This window comes from Lepidothrix coronata, unplaced genomic scaffold (genome assembly GCF_001604755.1).
Source record: "Lepidothrix coronata isolate B3197 unplaced genomic scaffold, Lepidothrix_coronata-1.0 Scaffold252, whole genome shotgun sequence".
NCBI lineage: Eukaryota > Metazoa > Chordata > Aves > Passeriformes > Pipridae > Lepidothrix > Lepidothrix coronata.
The window spans coordinates 915,386-938,180 of NW_016690432.1; the positions used below are offsets into that span (position 1 = coordinate 915,386).

Sequence of the window (22,795 nt, forward strand, 5' to 3'; positions counted from 1 at the left end):
CGGCAGGACCCGCGCACGGCGCCTTCCCCGTGGGCCGCGCCGGCCGCCGCTCCGAGTCATGCTGCGGGCCTGCCGCCGGGCGGGGCTCGCCGTGGCCAAGCAGGTGAGCGTCGGCGGCGGGAGCCCCGCGAGCCGCCCCCCGCTGTCACCGCTGAGGCCGCGCTGGGCTTGCGGAGCGGGGTTGGGGTGGGGTGGGATTGTGGGGGGGTCCTCTGACCGCGGCGCGCCGCGCGCTGAATGACTCGGCAAGCGCGTGTCGCGATTGGCTGCGCGGCTTTTGACTGGTGGGCGCGGCCACCAATGAGCGCGGGGGTCGGGGGTCGGTGGGTGGGGCGGACTGCGAGTCCCGGCGTGCCTTGCAGCGCCGCGCCGTTCCGTACAGTGCTGCCCCGTCGCGGTGCGCGCCGGGACTCGTAGTCTGCGACGGGGGCTGCGGGGCGCGCCGCGGTGCACGCCGGGGGCTGTAGTCCCGCCGCCATGGCCGCGCCGGGCCCGCCGCCCCGCTCCGCCGGGCCGGACTGGGGTAGCGCCGGGGCCCGCGGGCAGGGCCTCGGGGGCGGCGGAGGCTCGGCGGGGCCGTGCACGGACCGCTGGCTCCGCGGGGCGGGGTGGCGGGCGCGCTCCTCCGCGGGGAAGGACGTGACCTTGCGTTCCCTGGCGCGGCCTCCCGCCCGCACACGGCGACACCGCAGGGTCGGGGCCGGCTCGGGAGTTCCTGTGCCCGGGGCGGGGAATGAGTAATTTGAGCGCTCGGGTGTGAGGGCATCCTTCTGAGCTCACGGTGGGACACCGGGAGGGCACAGCACGCCGGGGGGAAAGTGCCCGTGGGACCCGTGCGTTGTGTCCCGGACCTTTGCCTCTCCTTATCAGCAGAGATAAGGAGGGTGATGTGCTGCAGAGCCCTTCTTAAAGCAGTCGGCCAACTTTAGGAAGCCACGAGGGTCTGTGGCGAGGGTGACTCCTCTAGCAAGGCCACAACTTTTAGTTTCAGCTGTCTTCATGACTAATAAAAAGTGAGCTGATCAGATCATTTTTATACCCTGCTCTCCATCTCATATTCTTTAGCCTCTATTCACGCCCTTCAGCAAAGGAGAAGCTGTGCATACTCCCCTCCAGCACTGCAGCTGCCTTTCCTCTGCTGCTCCATAAGGCTGGAGAGTCCTCACGCCAGGTCACCTGATGCCCACTGGAATAAGGCTCCGGGTTTGCCAGGCTGTGGAAAGTTTTAGCTGGGAGTTGAGAAGACAGAAACCAGGCTTTGGCAGATGTTTATCACTTGGGGCTATTTGCATGTGCTCAGCCTTTAACAGGATCCGGAACAGCCAGAGTGGTGCTTTGTGGCTGGAAGTGGGTCATCGGGCTATGAGTGAGTGGTGGAAGAATCACAGAATGGTTTGGCTTGGAAGGGCCATTAAAGATCATCTTGTTCCACCCCCTTGTCATGGGCAGGGACACCTTCCACTATCCCAGGTTGCTCCAAGCCCCATCCAACCTGGCCTTGGACACTTCCAGGGATGGGGCAGCCACAGCTTTTCTGGGCAACCTGTGCCAGGGCCTCACCATCCTCACAGGGAAGAATTTCTTCCAGAGAACTGTGCAAACACAGAGATGCCACAGCACTTCTTGAAGTTCATTATCTATACATTTACTGATTGTTTCCTTACTTAAAAAACCCCGACTTTTCCTTTATTCCTACTCATATTTCCCGATGAGATCAAGTACAATGGAAGTCTAGTTTGGACAGAGAAAGTGGGCATGCAGTGACATAATTTTTATACATTTTTGCTTCTTTTTATTCATGTTGAAGGGAAGTTTTGTTCCATACTGTAGCACATGCACATGGAGACTGTTTCAGGTCCTGCAGACTTTCTGCAACTAAAACTTGTTTCTTTTTGGGTAGCAAAAAGAGACAGAAACTGGAAATTAGAAACCAGTGTTTAATTATAGTGCTTGTGTTGCAAGAGGTGCAGAGCTGGGGACTTTAATCAAGAAGGGCTTGCCTGATCTGAGATGGTAATAGGTAGATTTTTCACAGAAGTGAAAACTCCTGTCGCGGAAATAAGACCCTCTGGCTGTTGGCATCTCTTTTATATAGAAGCTGACAGTGAGGCAGGTCTGCCTGTCTTTTGGGACATTCAGATACTTTTTTACAAGTTAAAAAGCCCAGTTATCTGAGGAGAGCTGGACCTGGTCAGGACTTTGGGGTAACAGGACCCTGATGATGCTCGGTGTCTTGAGCAGCCTTAGAGAGCCTGGAAGCAGAGTGTCTGGATGGGAGTAGCAAAGCAGCTGCTGCTCCCCAAAGCCAGAGCAGCATGAGGGTATAAGTATGAAAAATCCCAGTAGAGAACTCATGGTGGAGAGTGGGAAAACTTTTAGCCTTCTCTCTTATTGTGAGCTCTGTGTGTCAAGGATCACTAAGCTTGTTAACAAGTAAATTAAAGTTGTGACTTTGAGAGAAGTTGTTCTTCATACCTTGATTTCCTAAATGTTTGATGCTACGTGTGCAGTGCTGCAGAGGGAGTCTTCTCTTATTTGAAGTATTTTTGTAGTTCTCTTTGAAAGTAAAAGTTCTCTTTTAGTAAAAGTGTGTGATATATAGCAGAAGTCTTGAATGATGGGAGATCAGAGTTCTGTGGTCAGATGTCCTTGTTACACCTCACCTCTGTCATAACAAAATCAAACTTCCTCTGAAGTTTCTGGTTTGGTGATTAAATAGTAGATAACGAGTGTAAAATAATAATCATTTAAGAAGTTGGGTGAAACAAATACAATGTAGGACTGCTGGAGGAGGAGGAAGGAATGGAAACAGCTGCCCCTGCAGTGCCCTTGATGTGGGGATCTGCGCTGTCTCTGTGCTGCCTCATCCAAAGGGTTTTCTCTGTCTTCTGCATGACAGCAAATGGTTTATTTCTGCCTTTTACACAGCATAGCAAAGCATGTGTGATGTATTTCTTCCAAATCCTTTGAGGCACTATTACTAAATAAATAACAGTGTTCTAAAAAATTACAAACTCCTGGGAATTATGCAAAGGGGAGATTAGAAACTACTTGCAAGTTTCCGAGTTATGGTGATACAGCAAATAAAACCAATATTATTATGATGACCAAAAGGGAGCAAGGCTTCTTTAAAAAAAAATTATTTTTAAAAAATCAGGGATTTTTTGAGGCAGTGCTGTACTTGGATGTATTTGGATGTGAGGGAAGACAATCAAACTTGTGTTCCTCTTCATAAAACCGATACCTACAGACTTTTGGTTGTTGTTGCACTGGCCAGCTGTGGGAATTTGTTGCAAAATCTTGAAAGAAAGTTGGTAGGGGCTTGGTTTGGGTTTAGTTGTCACTGCCATTGCTACATGTGTGAGTCTCCAATGCCTTACGTTGAGGGCCTGTGTTTTAGTTCCTCTCCTCTTGACAAAAAAACAAATAAAAATGAGGATTTGTCTAATCCTAGAACAGCCCAGCTTGGAAGGCACCTCGAAAGGTCATCTGGTCCAAAGATCATCTGGACTAAAATCAATAATCCCACTGAAAAAACCCTCCTGATGTGCAAAGTGTAAATGCTGAGCTACGAGAAGCAAATGTTCTCCTGGCACAAATGTTCTCCCTGAGCACAGCCCGGTCCCAGGAGCAGGAACAGATGTGTTTACTGAGGGTGTAGAACTAAGTGTTGTTTGCCATCACTCAGTGTGAGTAGGGGTTTAGCCAACATGGACATGGCTGAGCTGGCCCAGGCACCAGGGTTGTGGTTGTGGGAGCCTCCAGGATCACCAAGAAGGCAGGTCCAGCCTGAGCAGGGAGGTGGGAGTGACAGTGGTGCAGGGTGGGATAACCTCCAGAAAGGGAGTGATGGCTTATTTCCAGGTGAGCACTAGGCAAAATTGGGTAATCCGAAAGTGTTGGAAGGGACTGGAAATTCAGTCTGAACTGATCAATAGAAAATCACTTTATTTTTCCCTTCTCATTTCACTGGGTTGAGCTGTATGCATGATGCTGAAATACTCGTGGTGAAATAGGGACGTACTGAGAGTCAGCAGCGTGTTCAGCAGTTGATAACAAAATTATTTACAGGGCTTTTCTTGGTGAAATTCCCCTTGAAAGTACCAGTGATGCCTCAGTAAAAAAGTCAGATAATCAAAAACATTACAGAAGTTATTTATTATTCTGTCACCTGTTTTATCCATCACAAACCAGAAAACCAACCATGGAGTACAGAGGAGGCTCCTGAAGGTCTCAGGGGTAAGAGGAGCACATTTCCTCTTGCAGTACACGTGCTCCTGCTACTAATTAAAAATGTTTTGGCTGCCCTTCTGGAAAGAATAAGAATTCAGTGTTCCTGCCCTTTCCTGTCTACACTTTTGGAAAAGGATGGGACCTAAACCACAAAGTTGTGCCTGTTGTTGCCATGTGCAAAAGGAAATAGAGAAACCTGGCTTCTGGGGTTATGTTGTAGTGAAGGATCTCCCATTCTTTTCTTTTATAAAGAGAAAATTCCCAGTTGGGTGAAATATCTCAACTATGGGAAAAGTTATTTTTGTGCCTTGTACTTTGATTTCTCATGAATCCCATATTTCTCTGTTAGTAATTCCCATGTGGGGAAAAAAACCTTTGAGGGGGACAGCTCGTTTCCTTCTGAAGGCCTAGAGTAGCTTAACCAGTCCTTCTGGTAAATCCTAATTTCCAGCTAAAATACAAAGATAAAAATCTTGGGTATTGTGGTTTTTGTAAAGTAGAATTTAATGAAATATCACTCTTCATATACTATTTTGATTTCTATTATAATCTGATGCCTATCTGGAAAGTGTGTGCGTTGTTAATTCTTTTAAAGGAGAAGTCTTGGTGTGGAAGCTCAGGGAGAATTGCTTGTGTGTCTTCAGAATTAAAAATAGTTTAATAAGTGTTAAATATCGGTTTTGATATTTTTAAGTATCTAAACAGCTGCTGTTGTCTCCTGCACTGCTCACACTGAGTTGTTCTAGTGCAGGAGATTGGTAAAGAGAATCTGAACTAACTGGGGGCAGGGAGCATAAATAAGCAAAATAAATGCAGAAATAAGCTGGGGTAGGGTTTTTTTTCCCATATCATTTTCCAAAATGCCTAATTACTTCTTACAAAGCCCTTTCCCTGGAAGCTGCACAAGAGAAAGATCTCCTCTCTGTTTAGGGAAGAGAGTCCAACGTCGCTGTCCTGGCGCCGGTCGTGCTTTCCTTCAGACACGTGTGGGATGTGGTGATGGGGCAAATCAGTCCAATGCTGCTGTTGAGGTGGAGAGATGTTCGAATGTGCTCACTGCTAACTCTTGCCTCCTCCACCCCCTGCAGAATAACCAGTGTGTGAGAGTGTCCCTCCGTCCATCACGGCTGTGCCGCGGATATGCCACCCACTCGGGAGAGTCCGGGTACGTTCCAGGGCTTGGAGGGCGGGACTGGTGATGACTCACAGGCTGTTTGATGTTTGCCATATAATACAGTGGACATGGCTTTGACTCCTCTTCCCTCCTCAGTGTGTCTGCAGGCAAAGTCATTGGTGCAGGTGTCCTGTTTGTGGGTGGAGGAATAGGTGGAACCGTCCTGTATGCCAGCTATGACAAACAATTCCGGGAGAGCGTGGAGAAGGCCATTCCCTACTCCGACAAACTCTTCGAGATGGCTCTTGGCCCTGCACCTTCCAGCACACCGATGCCAAAGAAACCAGTGAGTGTTTCCCATTCACCCCCACCTGTTCATTTTTCTGGTTTTTAGAGAGAGTGTCAACTCTTAGGTTTCAAATTCTGATTAATTTTGGTGTGTGCTAAGAATTTAAAAAATTTAAGAATCTTTCAGGTTTCTGAAATTAAGAAGGTTTAAGAATTACGAACTGAGGTACTACTTTGTGCTGCATAAGTGGTGCTTGTGCGTTTCCCCAAATCATCTCGTGATTGTGGTCTGTGGGTTGTGAAACTGTTATTTTTATTTACAGTAAAATAACGTAGCAAAATCCCAACTGAATAGCTGCTCTGCTTACACCCAGAAGTAAACTGAGGAGAGACAGAGCCAGGTGATGGGCTGGAATTTAACTATTTTACTAGAGGTTTAGTGTAGTTAGTGATGTTGCAAGATTAGAAAACTCTTATTAGTTTGGAAAATTGATATTTCTTTTTTTTATTTTTCAAGATACAGCAAGGTCCACTGAAGATCTCATCTGTAGCAGAAGTAATGAAAGAGTCTAAACAGCCTGCTCCCAAATCCCCAATAAGCAAACCAGAAGCTGCTGCTCCTTCAGAGGAAAAAGAAGGTAAATTTACAGAATGTCATGTACAGAGAAGCAAATGACCTAATGATCTCCTGTATCATACATGCTAGAGTAGATTAAAATAGTCCTTTGAATGGTTGAAGATAAACGTTATTATTTCTTAGAATTAATGTTATTTTCTCTTTGAGCCATGAAATTTGCCTAAATTAGCTTTAGCTGGTTTTTTTCCCTATTTTTTTTAGGAAATGTATTTACTATATAGAATATTTGAAATCTAAGATAAACACTGACTAACCTGCATAGTTTAGATATGAGACTCAGCAGGAGGAGAACTTTGGCTGCTGGACTCTGAGGCTATTTGCCCTCTCTTCTTGCAAGCACAAGAAACTTAATTTTGGATAATTGCTGAGCTGCTGTAGAACCAGATCAGGTGGAAGTGGTTTAGAGAGGAGCAGTTGCCATGTCTTTTTACGTTTACCTCTCATGGCTGTGTGTTTGTGTAACTAATATCTTGTTGCCGTTTGTCCAGGAAATCCTTTTTCTGGAAATAACAACATCAGTGTCCAATTAATATGTTTCTACAGAGGAAAAAAATTAAGTCTCACAACCCTGATTCTACGTTATAGAACATATCATAGAATCACAGAATGGTGTGGGTTGGAAGGGAACCTTAAAGATCATCCAGTTCCATGGGCAGGGACACCTTCCACTAGACCAGGTTGCTCAAAGCTCCATCCAGCCTGGCCTTGAACAATTCCAGGGCAGAATCCCCTCCCTGGGCTTGCTGCCCACCCTGCTGGGGGTGCAGCCAAGCACATGGAGTCTGTCTGGGCTGCAAGTGCACATTGCTGGGTCATGTTGAGCTTCTTGTCCACCAACACCCCCAAGTCCTTCTCCCCAGAGCTGCTCTCAATCCATTCTCCACCCAGCCTGGATTTGTGCTCGGGGTTGCCCTGACCCAGGTGCAGGACCTTGCACTTGGCCTTGTGGAACTTCCATGAGGTTCACACGTGCCCACCCCTCAAGCTGGGTCCCTGTGGATGCCATTCCTTTTCTCCAGCATATTGACCACATCACACAGCTCAGTGTCATCCCCAGACTTGCTGGGGGTGCATCAATCCCACTGTCCATGTCACTGACACAGATGCCAAACAGCACCAGTCCCAACACCGACCCCTGAGGGACACCACCCTTCACTGGTGTCCACTCGGACATTGAGCCATTGACCACAACTCTGAGAGCAGCCATCCAGGCAATTCCTTATCCACCAAGTGATCCATCCATCAAGTCTGTCTCCAGTTTGGAGACAAGGATGTTGTTCAGGACAGTGTCACAAGCTTTGCACCAGTCCAGGTAGATGGTGGCAGTTGCTCTTCCTCATCCACCAACAGTGTAACCCTGTCTTAGAAGGTCACCAGATTTGTCAGGCACAGTTCACCCCTGGTGAAGCCATCAGTCTGTCATCAGTCACTTCCTTATTTTCCATCTACCATAGCATGGTTTCCAAGAGGATCTGCCCTATGATCTTGCCAGGCACAGAGATGGGACTGATGGACCTGTAGTTCCCTGGGTCTTCCTTACTTATGTTTTTAAAAATGGGAGCCAGTGGGAACTTCACTAGGCTGCCATGACTTCTCAAATGATGGGTAGTGGCTTAGCCAGTTCCCTCAGGACCCACAGAGGAATCTTATCAGGAGCCATGGACTTGTGCACCTTCAGGTTCCTTAAGTGGTCTCAGGTGGTGTGACTGGAGCACTTGACAGTGAACATTGAGGCAAAAAAGTTATTGAGTACTCAGCCTTCTCCATATCCCAGATAATTAAATCTCCTGTTTCCTTCTGGAGAGGGCTTACATCTTCCCTGAGTTTGGAGGAGGTGATCCTTGAATATCAGCCAGCTTCCTTGGCCTCCTCTTCCATCCGGGACTTTATCCTATGGTACTCTACCAAGCAGATCCCTGAAGAACCCAGGGTCTGCTCTCCTGAAGTCCAGGGCACTGAGCTTACTGTGCACCCTCCTCACTGTCCCGAGGATCTGGAACTCCACCATTTCATGGTCCCTTCAGCCAAGGCTGCTCTTGAGCTTCACATTCCCCACCAGCCCCTCCCAGCTGGTGAGAGCAAGGTCCAGCATAGCAACTCTCCTCATTGGCTCCCCTATGACTTGGAGAAGGAAGTTGTCACCAGTGCATTCCAGGAACCTGGATTGTTTATATCCTGCTGTGTTGCCCCTCCAGTAGATATCAGTGGTTGAAATTCCTCATGAGGACCAGAGCTTGTGAACATGGAGCTGCTTCTGTTTATCTGTGGAGAGCCCCTTCCACAGGGCCTTCCTGCTTGGGTGGCCTGTGGCAGACCCCCACTGTAGTGTCCTCTGTAATCCTGACCCTTAAGCTCTCAGCCAGCTCCTCATCCATCCCCAGGCAGAGCTCCACAAACTCCCATCTGGTCACTGACATAGAGGGTGATCCCCCTCCTCATCTTCCCTGCCTGTCCTTCCTAAAGAGCCTCATACTTCCATTCCATCACTCAAGTCATGGGAGCCATCCCACCATGTCCCCTGGCAGCTTTGGTGTAAAGCCCTCTTCACCAGGATGGCAGGCCCTGGACCTCTCCCTGTGTGACAGATGGACCCGTGAGCCCCTCCTGTACTAACTGGTTTGTTCTGTAACTGTATTTGACAGCAGGCAAGGCTGCAGCACAGATCATCTCTGCAACAGGTGTGGCCATGTCGGTGCCAGCTCCGGGGATACAGACTGAAGAAGGTGAAAAAGATCACATGAATGCAATGAAGGAAACCCAAATCCAAATTTCAAGTGCACAAATTCTTGCTTCTGTGTTGGTATTTGTCAGTGTTTAAAGGTGTGAGTCTCTGTGGCTTTTGCAGAAGAAAACTTCCTTCATCACAGATTTTTAATGTAGTAAGAAGCTAAGATTGATGCCTGGGGCAGGTGTAGGTGTGAGCACCAGAGGGAATCCTGCCTTTATGCTGAACTGAACTTGTCCAGTCCAGTTTGCCTCTGCTCTTGGGGGCTCTCTGATTGCTGTTCAGAAAAGTGTCTCTGTCCAGGGCCAGGTGAAGAAACAGCATTTATTGTTAAACTCAGCAAGAGACACTGGCTTCCAGATGATGGTTTCTTTCAGATGAGATTATATGATACTGATTTCTTCCTGTATGAACACATTTCATAAAAAGTAGGCCAAGGGTAAGTAAGTACATGCTGCAGAGTAGCATCAGTGTTGCTCAGAGGTGACTTGGTGGGTTTTGCAACATGGGCTCCCTCCTCAGTTTAGATGCAACTTGCTGTTGGTCTTGAGAGCATTAGTTAAGCCAGTGCTCACTATTAGAGGCATTTTTACAAGCTGTAGGCAAAGGAATAGAGGATAGTTGTGATTCACCATTGTGAGTCACCACAACCCTCTCATTAATCCTTTGTTGTTTTGGTTGGGCTCTCTAAGCGTGCCAAAGGGGAACTGAAAAAAAAAAAAGAATGGAGATTGACTTAAAATTTAAACTTGGCTCCATAAGTGTTTTTCACTTCTTGCTTTGCCTTTTACTTCTGAATCTTGTGTAATTTTGTGACTAGACAACATGAAATCTCCAGGTGCATGTGAGGTGTCCATCTTTGATTTTCAGATGTGAGGCTGACCTTTGTAATTAAAGATTCTTGAGGTAGTTTCAGAAGTCAGATCTACAAAGCAACACTGACTATAAAAATCAGTTTTGATAAGAAAGTTATTTCCCTGCAAGTAATATGTATAATAATATGGACTAAACAGTTTAACTCCTTTTTACTTCTGAATAGGCAAAGAACATGAAGGTTCCCACGCTATAAAGGAACGGTCACCAGAAGAAGTTGCGGCCCGTCTTGCCCAGCAAGACAAAGAGGAGCAAGAGAAGATAAAAGGTGAGTCCTTACTGTCAGTGTCCCTGTCTGTGTTCTGTGGGACAGAAGAACTGTGGGACTGCATTGGCTTCAGAGTTCCAAGCTGCTTCCACACCCCTTCGTTGTTGTCCCCTGTTGAGGGGGCAGAGTGAGTGGTGTTGGAAGCTTCTTCCACCCACTCAGGAGTTACTGAGAGTTGAAGAATAATAGAAAATCTGAGGTTGGAATGGACCAACCAGTTGAATGGTTCAAGGAAGATAGGAAAATTTACTTGTTTTCTCTTAAGAACCATTATAAGAAGTGAACATGGGATATACCTGCAGCCCCCTGTAAAATCATGTGAAAGGTCTCCCACTGAGTAGAGTATTGCTTTTAGTGCAGACTTGCACCTTAATGCTCCTGCTCTAAATGAGGAGCATGTTTTGTGACCTTCTGTAGGCTGCTGTGCAGTTCCAAACTGACCAGCTCTTCTGGGTCATAGAAAACAATGTAAAGAGATGCAGTAACATGTCATTCTACTAATTATAAAATTCTTTTCTTTATTGTCTAATTGACTTTATTTTTTTCAGCCCTTGCAACAACTCTAGAAGGAGCCCTAAACACAACTGCCCGTGTAACCCTTCAGGCTATCACTGCCCAGGAGTCAGCTGTGCAAGCAGTGAATGCTCATTCCCAGATCCTGAAGGAGGCCATGGATAATTCTGAGGTGAATGGGACAAATGGGGACAATTTTTTCTTTTTTATTGTGTTCAGCAAACTTTAATCTCACAATTAAACTCGGAAACTTTTCTTGTAAGGTCCTTCCATTTATCACAGTTTTAACTAATCTTTCTTTCCTCTTGTGAAATGTGGTGTAGTCAAATAATACAGTGGTTTTGACTGGTTTTGATGTTTTTCGTGAACTCCTTTATTTCATTTTTGTAGGAAGAAAAGTTCAAGTTAATACATTAGTAGTTTTCACATTGTATTTTAATTAATTGTATTTTAATTCCCAAGACCTTTTTTTTTTTACCTAGTTTAGGGTATCACACTGTCCACCCCAATAATTCCATTGAACTTATTCCCTTTGCCGAAATCTTCTTGGTTGATTGTTCATTTCTTGTCTGGAAATGGGATGGGGATGTACAAGTGATACCTTTTGTGGTCCTGGTGTCCTCACACTGGGGTTTGTCTGGAACTACTGCTGCTCATTTAGTTCTGGAGCAGAGGATATAATTCAGTTGTTAATCAGTTAGGGACATGTGGGCAACTAACCAAGCACCCAAGACTTAATCTAGTAGTTAGTAAAATAACTGTCTTAAGAGTTTGCTTTTAATTATTAATTATTAAGCTTGCTTGAAAAATAAAGCAACTTCAAAGTATTATGGTACTTTAATACATGTAGAGATTTCCCCCCAGAATTGTTGTGCACCATACAGTGATCCTCATGTGAGCTCTTCTGTATGGACAAAGGTTCTGTGGCTTGGGAAAAAAAACCATTAAGAATCAAACAAGACCAAAACAAAACATGGGAAGAGAAACACGATTTGTAATGAATGAATGAAACGATTCCAGCTGTGCTGTTGAAAAACACGAGAACGTTGCTCAGTTTGAGTGAATTGTTCAGCAACACATGAATCTCTGCAGGCTTTCATTTTTTCAGTATCTCTGACTTAGTGGTTGTAACGACCCTAATGAGGAATCTGTGCTTCCTTCTTAGGAGGCTGGGGAGAAAAAATCCTCCCAGTGGCGCACGCTGGAGGACGCGCTGAAGGACCGGAGGAGAGCGGTGGATGAAGCTGCTGATGCCCTGCTGAAAGCCAAGTGAGTTGCTTGGTTTAAGTCTTGGAGTAATAAGCCAGTATTGCTCATGTGAGGGCTGGCAAACAGCAGAGGAGTTTCTACAAAGCAGGGACTCACCTGTGTTCGTACTGAACTGACGGGTTTGTGCCAAACCAAAAAGTAGTTTTATACGCTAATGAGTATTTTAACTTGATGTGTGTAAATCTTGGGTGCCTGTGCATGTGGTCCTCACTGTACCAAAGAGTCTGAAACAGTCCTGCTCTTCTTTTAAAGAACTTGTTTATCTTCTTAGTACTTCCACATAGTTTTGGTAAGTTCAAGTTAGATTAAAAAAAACAATCCACAGTCCTTTTAGTATTATATTGGATCATTTTGTCAATATGAAACCTATTGTAAGAGAAGGCTCTGGGGAGACCTTCGAGCACCTTCCAGCACCAAAAGGGGCTACAAGAGAGCTGGAGAGGGACTTTGGACAAGCACATGGAGTGATAGGACAAGGGGAACAGCTTCAAACTGACAGAGGGCAGGGTTAGCTGGGATATTGGGAAGAAATTCTTTACTGTGAGGGTGATGAGAGTAGGTTGCCCAGAGAAGCTGTGGCAGCCCCATCCCTGGAAGCGTTGAAGGTCAGCTTGGATGGTGCTTGCAGCAACCTGGGATAGTGGAAGATGTCCCTGCCCCTGGCAGGGATTTGGAACTGGGTGATCTTTAAGGTCCCTTCCAACCCAAACCCTTCTGTAATGACTCCACAACTGCACTCCCTGTGTATTGAGTCAGTAACATCACCAGCTTCTTTTAGTTGTAATGAAAAATTTAAACCTTCCAGCATCCCTTGGCAGTTCCATTTGCCCACAGAGTTGCTTTTAAGGTTAGATTTTTACTAAGTACCTGTCAAAGAAAAACTTAAATTCTGAAAGGGAGCTCATCCTGTGCCCAGTCTCTGTATGAACCATGCTGATGTACATTGAGGGTGCGGGGTCATTGCAGCAGAAAAAAGTTGACAGACAGTATCTCCAAGATGCCCTTGTAATGAGGTTAGAAATAAATCTGGAAACCCTTTGATGCTTCTGAGGCTGAGAGGGTAACATCATCCTTGAAGTTGCATGGTTGCTATTACATTATAAACTTCTCTTATCTTTGAAGTTGCTGTGCTGACTAAAATTAGTGGGAGGTGTAACTGAGGTTCCACTTTGTAAAACAAAGCTAATGCAAACCCCACATGCACCACTTTTCATTCTCTATTGCTCTACTAGATATCTTTGCTTTTATTTATTTTCTTAATTTATTTATTTTCTTAATGTATTTATTTTAAAGCCTGTTCGTTATTCCAGTGAGATCACTGGAAACCTCCATTGGTTTTAATGGATTTGGAAAAGGAGCACTTTTCCCTTTATATCCAGTTCTGCTGGAGAAAAGCAGTTCTTTCCTAATTACAAAAACCCATAATCTGTCTTTGCAGAGCCCTATAAATTTTCTCCCATCCTCATTAATCTCCACCAGTCACCATGTCCAAAACACTTCTGCAAGCGTAAGCCATCTATATTAAAAATGTTTCTTTGCTGGAAATGTCTGCTGTCTGATTCTAACTTAGTTTTACTAATCCTAACTCCTTTCAGTGAACTTTCATCTTCTCTCCAGATAAATCTTAAATACTAATTCCAGTATAAATAATTCTCATTTTACATGGAATAGCCACAGTGGCATCTTTAGGTTTCGGGACGTGGAAAAAAAAAAAAATCTTTAATCACAGCATCTTAGAGCTGATAGATGGGAAGCAGCAGTAGAGTTACCCAGTAGTTCTTCCTATAAATACCAACAGCATAAAGTAAATTTTCTTTGGGGTGATAAGCCCTGCATGTGTTACATTCAGCAGCTGCTTCTCTTTCCAGAGAGGAGTTAGAGACGATGAAAGGTGTCATCGAGAAGGCCAAGAAGTCTCAGCTCGCAGGAGCCAAACCTCACATTGTTGCTGCAGAAGAAAATCTCCATCATATGATCGTTGACTTGGACAATGTGGTGAAAAAGGTAAAATTTCCTCACAGTGTTTGTAATTGCCATTAGTGTAGGGAATCCTTGGCAGCTTGCACAGAGCCCCCATTCCCAAATCCTCTGTAGGAGGTGAAATATTTATGAAGTGTAAATCAGTCCTTTTGTAGCTGTACTCAGTCTCTGAGCTGGTTGTATTGCCAGTGATCAGACACCTCTCTTTGTGAGAACTTGAACTCTGTCCTGAAAGAGCCTCCAGGCAGCTTGATTGGTGTCAGTCCTTTCTGGTGGAGACTTATAATTCTTTCAATTTGATTCCAAGAGGAATTTAACATGAGGTTAGGGAGGAGTTGGAACAATGTATGCTAATGACTTGGGGGGTAAATCACTTTGCAGTTCAAAAGACTGGGGAAGAAACATAAAGGTGGAATTTATCTCCCTTTGCAGGATAGCACAGGGTGGGTTTTTGTGCTCCCCCAAGTGAGTTTGGTTTGGTTGGGCTGGAGGGTAACAATATCTGCCACTAACCCAGGGCCTGTTTTTAAATTATGTGCATCTTCAATTTCAGTACTTGCCTTGAAAAATAAACTGGTGTCATTTTTGTTACAGGTTCAGGCAGCACAATCTGAGGCCAAGATAGTAGCTCAGTACCATGAGCTGGTGGCTAAAGCCAGAGAGGAGTTCCAGAGGGAGCTTGACAGCATCACCCCCGACGTGAAGCCTGGCTGGAAGGGCATGAGTAAGTCTCCCACTGTGGGGTTACATCCTGCTTGTTGCACTTTGTTTGTAGTGGTTCTGTAACTACAGCCACCCAATGTCCAGCATCCCAATTTCCACATTGGTTGGTTGGTTTGAAGTGAAAATTAGTTCAGAATTGAAGTTATGAAGAGGATTAGTTCTAGGAACTGCCTGTGCTGTATTGGAAGTGTCATAAACTGTAGCTCTTGTATGATAAATATAATATGGTTTTATGAACATCTCTTCCCTCCCCTGGTACTCCAGGAAGGGAGCCAGGTCACTGCAGATTTGAGTCAAATCTGTTACTCACTGATCAAGTCTGGCTGACTCTGTGATTATTTTCTGAATTAAACTGACACTGTGACTTACCTGTAACAACAGCCAGTGCTGCACAAAGCAGTGAACAGGCATCTTCACAGTCAGCTCACCCACAGGAATCCCTCTGCCCACAGGTTCCCTTACTCACCTTAACTGCTTTGATTTTAAAGACAGAGTTGCAGAAGGTGGAGTGTGTGTGTTCACCATTACTGTGGATGAGCTACTGCAAGAACCCATGTGTGGTATATCCTTCGAGAAATTACTGCCTGTGGTATTTAAAAACTAATTCCCTGAAAAAAAACAAAAGAAAACAAACCCCTTCTCAGATACTTCCAATCAGGGTTTAACCTAAATGCACTAAGTAATCTCAGACTTTTCTGACCTCAGTGCTGAGAGGCAGCTGTCATGGCTTTATTTATGAGTTACAGGGATTTTAATAGAAGTGATAATTGCCATTTGAAAAAAAAAAAGTGGTGTTAATATTGCCTAAATGTTTTTTCTTGAAGTATGCAATGAAGAATTAAACACTCTTTCTTAATGCTACTTTATGCCTTAGAAAAGTGGACCTTAGTCCCCAGTTCATTTTCCTGGCTAAATGAACACACCAGGTCTCTGGAATGGTCAGTTTTCTTTTAAAAAACAGCCAACCACACACCCAGTATATGTGGGGAAAACATTTTAAATTAACAAATCGTTTGTGGAGTTTGCTTTTGGGATGTTAGTTTTGAAGAAAACAACTTATTTAGACACCCTGGAGGTGGAGCTGCCTTTCCTTGCAAAGGATAAAAGGAGAACATCTTGGGTTTTGTGATCACTGCCCTTCTGTGGGAGGAAAGGGAAGCTCCTGGTGGCTTCCATGTGCTCCATTTCTTACTGATGTGACCTGCTGATGCACATGGGACTGACTCGTTGGGGTCCCTGGCTCTCACTGCCACTTGGGAATTTGTTTCTTTACCATCTGCTTCTGTTTGTAAGAACCTAGAAACATCAGACTGAAGTTTCCAGTGTCCTGTAGTACTTTCCTACTTCAGACTTGTGTCCTTGCTTTGGCTGAACGTAAAACATCCATCTGTGGGTTTCCGAGGGTGATTTTAGTGGTTGGGGTATCTTGGGCTACATCAGAGACTTTTATAGTTGACATCCTGTTCTTCCTGAATTCCTGAAGTCTTGGGCTCATGTTTAAGTCACTGTAGATAAGCTCTTAGTTTTCTGTTTTACTTTTGCATGATTGCCTTGCTGTAGTGAACGTGCATTAACTTTTCCAACCTCTCTCCTTTTCTGTTGCAGAGATAACTGACTTAGGTGAGTTACTGTCACTTGTTCTTGTCCTCTGAATGCCATCTCTTCTCTTTGTCCTGTTCATGTTTGTGTGGTGCATGACTCTAAATTACAGGCAGTATCAACAAAGGGCTGAAACGTGGCATTCCTAGAACATTTCTGCACATTTGGCACAATTAAACCACAAACTCTGTTCTAAGTGTTAAGTCCAACAGCTGAGCTTAGTGCTGCTGGTCACTTGCCCACTGGACACAAGCACTGCTGCTCCCAGTCCTCCCTGTGCCAGTCCTTTTCCCAGCACCCAGCACCAGGATAACTGAAGCACTGTGGAATTTCACTTGCTTTAGACCCTGCAGGAATGCTTTCCCAAGTAGTCCTGGTTTTCCATACAGGCAATTTAGCTGGCAGCCAGTGCAAAATGAGCCTCAGCATTTCAGGTCACCAAACGCTGCAAGCATATCTTGGGTCCTCCTGTCAGAGCAGGAAAAGAGTAAATACCTAGCAGATACAATGTGGCTGTGATTCCTCCTGCTCCTTGAGCAGCCAAACCTGAAAGGTACAAACTCAGGGGTAAGAAATCTGAGGAGATAATTGAGCCTGTCTCACACGGACTGCAGTGTTTTCAGGCACCCATTTCTTTGAGCTTGTACCCGCTGGAGGTGTCAGTGCTCGGGGTTTTCATCCCCTGCTGCTCTCTCTGCTGGCACAGGGGAAAATAGGTGGTGGTGTAAAGACCAAGAAACGAACAGAGTTGTCATCAGTCCCCTCTAATCGAGTTTGACACATATATGGGAGTGTAAATAGCTGGGAATAATTTGGAAGAAAGTAAGGTAATTCCTCTCCCAGAATGAAAGCACTCGCCTGCAGGTGTGGTTCAGAAAGTGGTCTCGGGTGGGCATTGGCACCAGGCAAGGGCTTGAAGTGCTCAGAAAGTTTTCCTAGAACAAGCTCACTGGTCACAACCCCAGGGAGCCTCAGAGCACTCGGGTGGGAGGCGGGTGAGCCCGGTGGCAGCAGATTCCCTGACTCCCTGTGTTTCCCTTCAGCTGGGCAGTTGTCCCCGGACGACCTGAACTCCCTCATCGCACACGCCCACCGGCGCATCGACCAGCTGAACAGGGAGCTGGCGGAGCAGCGCGTGAGGGAGCAGCAGCACATCGAGACAGCCCTGGAGAAGCAGAAACTTGAAGACAAAAAAGCATTTGAGGCAGCTGTGGCCAAAGCGCTGGAGCGTCACAAAAGCGAGATCGAGCTAGAACAGGAGAAGAAGGTAAAGTGGCCTGACACACCTGGTTGAACCTCTGGCTCAGAAAGGAGGTAGAAAAGGGAGGGGAAGCGCACAGAGGAGCAGCTGGGGTGTTCTGAGTGGTGGGAGACTTCAGATGGGCGACCTCCAGGTCATGGAGAGGAGGTGTTGAGCAAGGAAACTTCTGCAAAGTTAGAATGGTAAAATCACACAGTGAAACAGGGAATGACTGTCGTGTTACTTTGCTGTTGGAGATAGGATCACTGGGTCAGAATAAATCACAGAATGGTTTGGGTTAGAAGGGACCTTAAGAATCATCTTGTTCCAACCCCCTGCCATGGGCAGGGGCACCTTCCACTAGACCAGGTTGCTCAAAGTGCCATCCAGACCTGGTCTTTAACACTCCCAGGGATGGGGCATCCACAGCTTCTCTGGGCAGGCTGTGCCAGGGCCTTACCACCCTCACAGTAAAGAACTTCAGTGTTACATCCGACCCAGTATGGCCACCATGGGGCTGTCACAGTCCCTCTGTCCTGCCTCCAGGAGGTATCTCCATGTTCTTCCACTCTTTATTTGATTTCTTTCCAAAGGACTGTGGAACCTCAGAATTTTAATACTGCTTTGGATGTGAGGCAATTGCAACTTAAAAATATAGGAATTTGGGCATTGGAGGTTTTATCTTTTGAGATCCCATGCTGCAGGCTGACACTTTTGCCAAATACTCCTGTTTTTGAAAATGCGGTTAAACACTGGCCCTTACTTGAAAAATTTGCACTCACATGAGGGAAACTAAGGATTTCACCTGTAGCCTGTCATTGTAAAGACTGCAATACTTTACAGATTAGAGAAAAGAGCTCTACTGATTTAGAGCTCTTTTAGAAGTTGCTTGAACTGTCATCTCTGTATTTAATGGAAGGTTGGAAATGAAACAATCCTTAAAAAAAAGCCAAAAACCAACAGAAAAAACTATTCAACTGCTCCTAGATAAACCTATACCACGTCTCTTCTGCAGTCTCAAGTGGCTGTGTAGGGAAAAGGTAATGTGTTTTGTTTGAAAGCTTGTTTATAAACACCCAAGTGTTTCATTGGACAAGTTACTGTATTTTTTACATACTGTTGTGATAGCTGCACTAAGGGCCTCCCGTGAAGCTATTCCTTAACAGCTTTACAGAAAAGCTCAGCTATAAAACTGGACCTCAGCAGCTTTTTAGGATGAAACATGGGCTTTGTCAGTGCCACTGCTGTAAATGTACCCTCAGCAATCCCTGGTGTGTGGTGCAGTCACGGTGTGGGACAGGCAGGGCTGTCCTAACAACATGTCATGTGTGTCCAGATCGAGGAGGTGCGGGAGGTGATGGAGAGCGAGATGCGGACCCAGCTCCGGCGCCAGGCTGCTGCCCACACCGACCACCTCCGGGACGTGCTGAAGATCCAGGAGCAGGATCTGAAGGTGGAATTTGAGCAGGTAAGGGAGAAGAGTCCACAGAGGAATTAAAGGGATAAGTGCAGTAACTGTAAATTCTCCTCAATAAGGTTTCTCACTGGTTTCTCATTGGTATATTGTATTTTCTGTAGGTGTTGTCCCTAGCAAGAACAACAGATTTAAAGAAACATGTCTTAAAAGTAAGGTAAATATAATTAACCATCTGTTTCTGGTCTCATAAATGTATCTCCCTCTGTTTCAGAACTTAACAGAGAAGCTCAGTGAGCAGGAGATGCAGTTCAGACGCCTTACTCAGGAACAGCTCGACAACTTCACCTTGGACATAAACACTGCCTATGCCAGGCTGAAGGGAATTGAGCAAGCAGTCGAGAGTGAGCACTGAAATCCCATTTGTTTAAGGACTTGATCCCCAAAGGCCCATTTACCCAAACCTGGGTGTCTAAACCCAGGCATGTAGCTCACAGGCCCAGGTTTGCCACACTGCTGAGCACCTGGCAAAAACCAGATGAGCGAATCTAAAGGGGTTCTCCCAAAACCTGTTGTTTTGTTCTGGTTCTGAATTGTGGGGCAGACTTGCTTTAGAGCAGGTGCTGAGGGGGTGGCTGCTTTGGAAAGCAGAGTGTGGAGAGGAATAGCTTTTGCTGCTTGTGCTCAAAACCATGTGCCCCAACTGAGAGTCCCTTCTTGGCTCACCTTGCAGGTCACGCAGTAGCAGAGGAGGCGGCCAGGAAGGCCCACCAGCTGTGGCTCTCCGTGGAAGCGCTCAAATACTGCATGAGAACAGCCACGGGGGACAGTCCCACGGAGCCCCTGGGCAGTGCAGTGAAGGCCATCCAAGCCAGCTGCTCCGACAACGCCTTCACGGAAGCCTTAACAGCGGCGCTCCCCGAGGAGTCCCTGACGCGGGGGGTGTACAGCGAGGAGGCCCTCAGAGCACGGTTCCACACAGTCCAAAAACTGGCAAAGCGAGTGGCCATGATCGATGAGACGAGGAACAGCCTCTACCAGTACTTCCTGTCCTACCTGCAGTCGCTGCTGCTGTTCCACCCCCAGCAGCAGAAGCCGCCGGCCGAGCTCAGCCCCGACGACCTCGACACGTTTAAGTTACTGTCTTACGCCTCCTATTGCATCGAACATGGAGACCTGGAGCTGGCGGCCAAGTTTGTCAACCAGCTGAAAGGGGAGTCCAGGAGGGTGGCAACCGACTGGCTGAACGAGGCACGGATGACCCTGGAAACCAAACAGATTGTGGATATCTTGACAGCTTATGCCAGTGCTGTGGGGTTGGGAACAACTCAAGTGCAGAGTCAAGAGCCAGGATTGTAGCTTTGGAGGCAGCTCAGCAATTCTGTGCAGGAAAGAAATCCCATGAGCTCCTGAGGGTTCAGGCCGAGCTGTTGGCAGGGGCTGGAAGTGTTAAAGCACGGGTACCGTCTTGTTTCCTTGCACTGTATTTAACTTCACCATCTGTTGTATTTTTATTGGGTTTGAGTTGTCATGACAACCAACTTCAGGAAGCTTCCCTACAATTTGTGTAAGAATTAATGTTTCCCCATCTTACCAAGTGGGCTTGTGATCCAACCAAAATAATGTTTGTAACCTGCCATTAATCATTTGCCACTTTGTCAGCTGAATAAAACAAGACTTCAACCACTTGCTTCTGCTGTTTAGTCTCCTGTTTAAACATAAACTACAGCTGGAGCAGTACAAGCTCAGCCTTTTTCCATGACCAGAAGAGTTAAAACTTCAGTTTACTCCTTTCAAGGAGCAAGAATTCACTGATGTGATTCATCAATTTGTACAGCTTTAACAAAAAAAAAATTAAAAAAAAAAAATCCATGTTTGAGGACAGGATCCATAGACAGAAGTTGGAGTCAGAGCACATACTGTGGTGAATTTCTACCCTGGAATGTTTCCTGTCAGACCTGCTGTGATGTAGTTTTAGAACACCAGCTATTTCTACCAGGAAGCCAGACTTGGTTCAACCACGAGAACTCAGATAAAAACCAAGCTCCTTCCTTCCTTCCTTCTCTTACTTTTCTCCTACTTCTTACCATCATTGAAGAGAGATTGATCAACTTAGAACTTGCTGAAATGAGGAACTGGGGCTTTGTCTACTTGTTCCCAGTTTTAAATTGTTGGTAGGATAAAGCACAAAGCATTATCACCACCCTTGGAAGCCCTTTCTCTTGACTCTACACCTGCAGCATCATCCCCATCAAGGTTTTATATTTCACAAACAGAATCAAATGTTAAATACTTTTCACCAGAATATGGTGTAATTCTCTGAGGAGCAATCCTTTGCTTTATTCACAATAATTACCTTAAAGAAACCCTTCAAGCTGAGCAGCACAATGCTGTGAGGGCCAGTTAATGGCACAGCACTGCCATATTTCTTCCCAGTCACCTTCGTGGCTTTAGTTCTCTGTTCTGCATGAACTTCACTTTCTCACAGAGCAGCAGCAACATTTTGTAATCACCAGTTTTGCTCAAGGGATTATCAGAACACGGCCAGCTTTAATGTCAGCCATTTATTAGACAGAGGCTCCAGCTGTACAAAGTGTAGTTTAACATCTACAGTCCAAAGCCTGTCCCAAAACACCGAAATGATGAGGAATAACACCACAGGTGATGAGTATTGCATTAACTGCAGTGTTCACATACAGAGTAAACTCGGTATTTAAGTAGTTCATTTAAGTTAGATGGAAATGCATTAAATCTGGTGCAGGGTCAAGTCATAAGAGGCCCAGAGGAAGTGTTGCACCTGCTGAGCAGCCTCCAGGATGCACAGCACCCCTGTTCCTGCAGCCCCTGGTACCTCAGTGATGCTGTTCACACAGGCAGGAGCCAGCCCATGCAGGTGTGCTGTGGAGGAAACTGGGTGCAGCCCACGCTGTGTCCCAAGTGACCACAAAGATTTAACAGGACAGTTCCTCGCTTGCTCCAACAAGGACAACGTGTCTTTCCAAGCAGGTCCTGTATCAGAACACTCCCAGTGCTCAGCAGTGCTGCAGCACCTTCCAGAAGCCATTCCTTCAGGAATTCCACTCTTCACAGAAGCCTCCTGGCGTCACAGCAGTGGTTGCTCTCAGTTTTCCCAAGGAAGGCAAGAGGGACAGCTACTCACGGTCACTGTCACTGTCGCTACTGTCACTGTCGCTGCTGTCACTGTCACTGCTGTCACTGTCCCACTTGATGCTCTCCAAAGTCTTCCTGTGATGTAAAACATTCAGTAAACAGTTGTGACTTTTGCTTGAAAAGAGAAATCCAAAACACAGGGCAAACACCCTCCAAGGAGAACATGATGGGCTGTCTGATGCCTATTGTCCTCAAAGGACAGGTCCACCCAGCTTTTGGTGGAAGCACATCCACATCCTTTTGAAAGAGCAGACTACTTCAGTTACCTCCAAAGTTCTGGGCCAGCTGCTGGGCTTCTCGTTATTTATTCCCTTGGACCAGAACAGGCTCCAAACTGTGGTCCCTCAAGGCTCAGCCCATCATTTGAGCTCGGCTGCAGCAGCTCAGCACTGAACAGTGGTGACTGGCCAGAGGTGACCATGACCCTCAGAATCTGGGGGCCAGTAGGGCCTCCCTGTACCAACCCCCTCACCTTTACTAGGCTGCAGCAGGGTCTCTGAGATGGACAGACCCAGCTAGGAAAAGATTCTGGGAAAGAAAGGTAATAGCAAGTCTGAGCAGTGGGCAAGGCTAACTCCTCATCATGGACAGTTCCCTTCCCTCCTAAGTGGGTGGATACAGCATGGAATCAAAAACTGAGGATCCGTTTCAGTCCCCTCAACACACCAGCACATCATCCTGAAGGCAGTTCTCTGCTCCCCTGTCACAGAAATCTTTCCACAGGAATCACCCCCCAGCACACTGTCTC

The 22,795-nt window shown here is 46.1% G+C and overlaps 1 protein-coding gene across 3 annotated transcripts; it reads left to right on the forward strand.

The window, feature by feature from the left end:
* Positions 1 to 9: 9 nt before the first annotated feature.
* On the forward strand, positions 10 to 20,563 carry IMMT (inner membrane mitochondrial protein). Of its 3 annotated transcripts, none has more exons than XM_017835233.1 (15): positions 10 to 103; positions 5,322 to 5,398; positions 5,504 to 5,693; positions 6,153 to 6,273; positions 8,915 to 8,995; positions 10,037 to 10,138; positions 10,687 to 10,823; positions 11,817 to 11,920; positions 13,789 to 13,924; positions 14,495 to 14,624; positions 16,229 to 16,243; positions 17,266 to 17,489; positions 18,799 to 18,930; positions 19,151 to 19,280; positions 19,610 to 20,563. In XM_017835233.1, the coding sequence occupies exons 1-15, from the start codon at positions 59 to 61 to the stop codon at positions 20,233 to 20,235; spliced, it is 2,250 nt and encodes a 749-aa protein (XP_017690722.1). In that variant the 5' UTR covers positions 10 to 58; the 3' UTR covers positions 20,236 to 20,563. The 3 variants fall into 3 exon arrangements, with proteins under 3 accessions (XP_017690722.1, XP_017690723.1, XP_017690724.1); XM_017835234.1 differs by having other exon boundaries at positions 8,918 to 8,995; XM_017835235.1 differs by lacking the exon at positions 8,915 to 8,995.
* Positions 20,564 to 22,795: the final 2,232 nt, after the last annotated feature.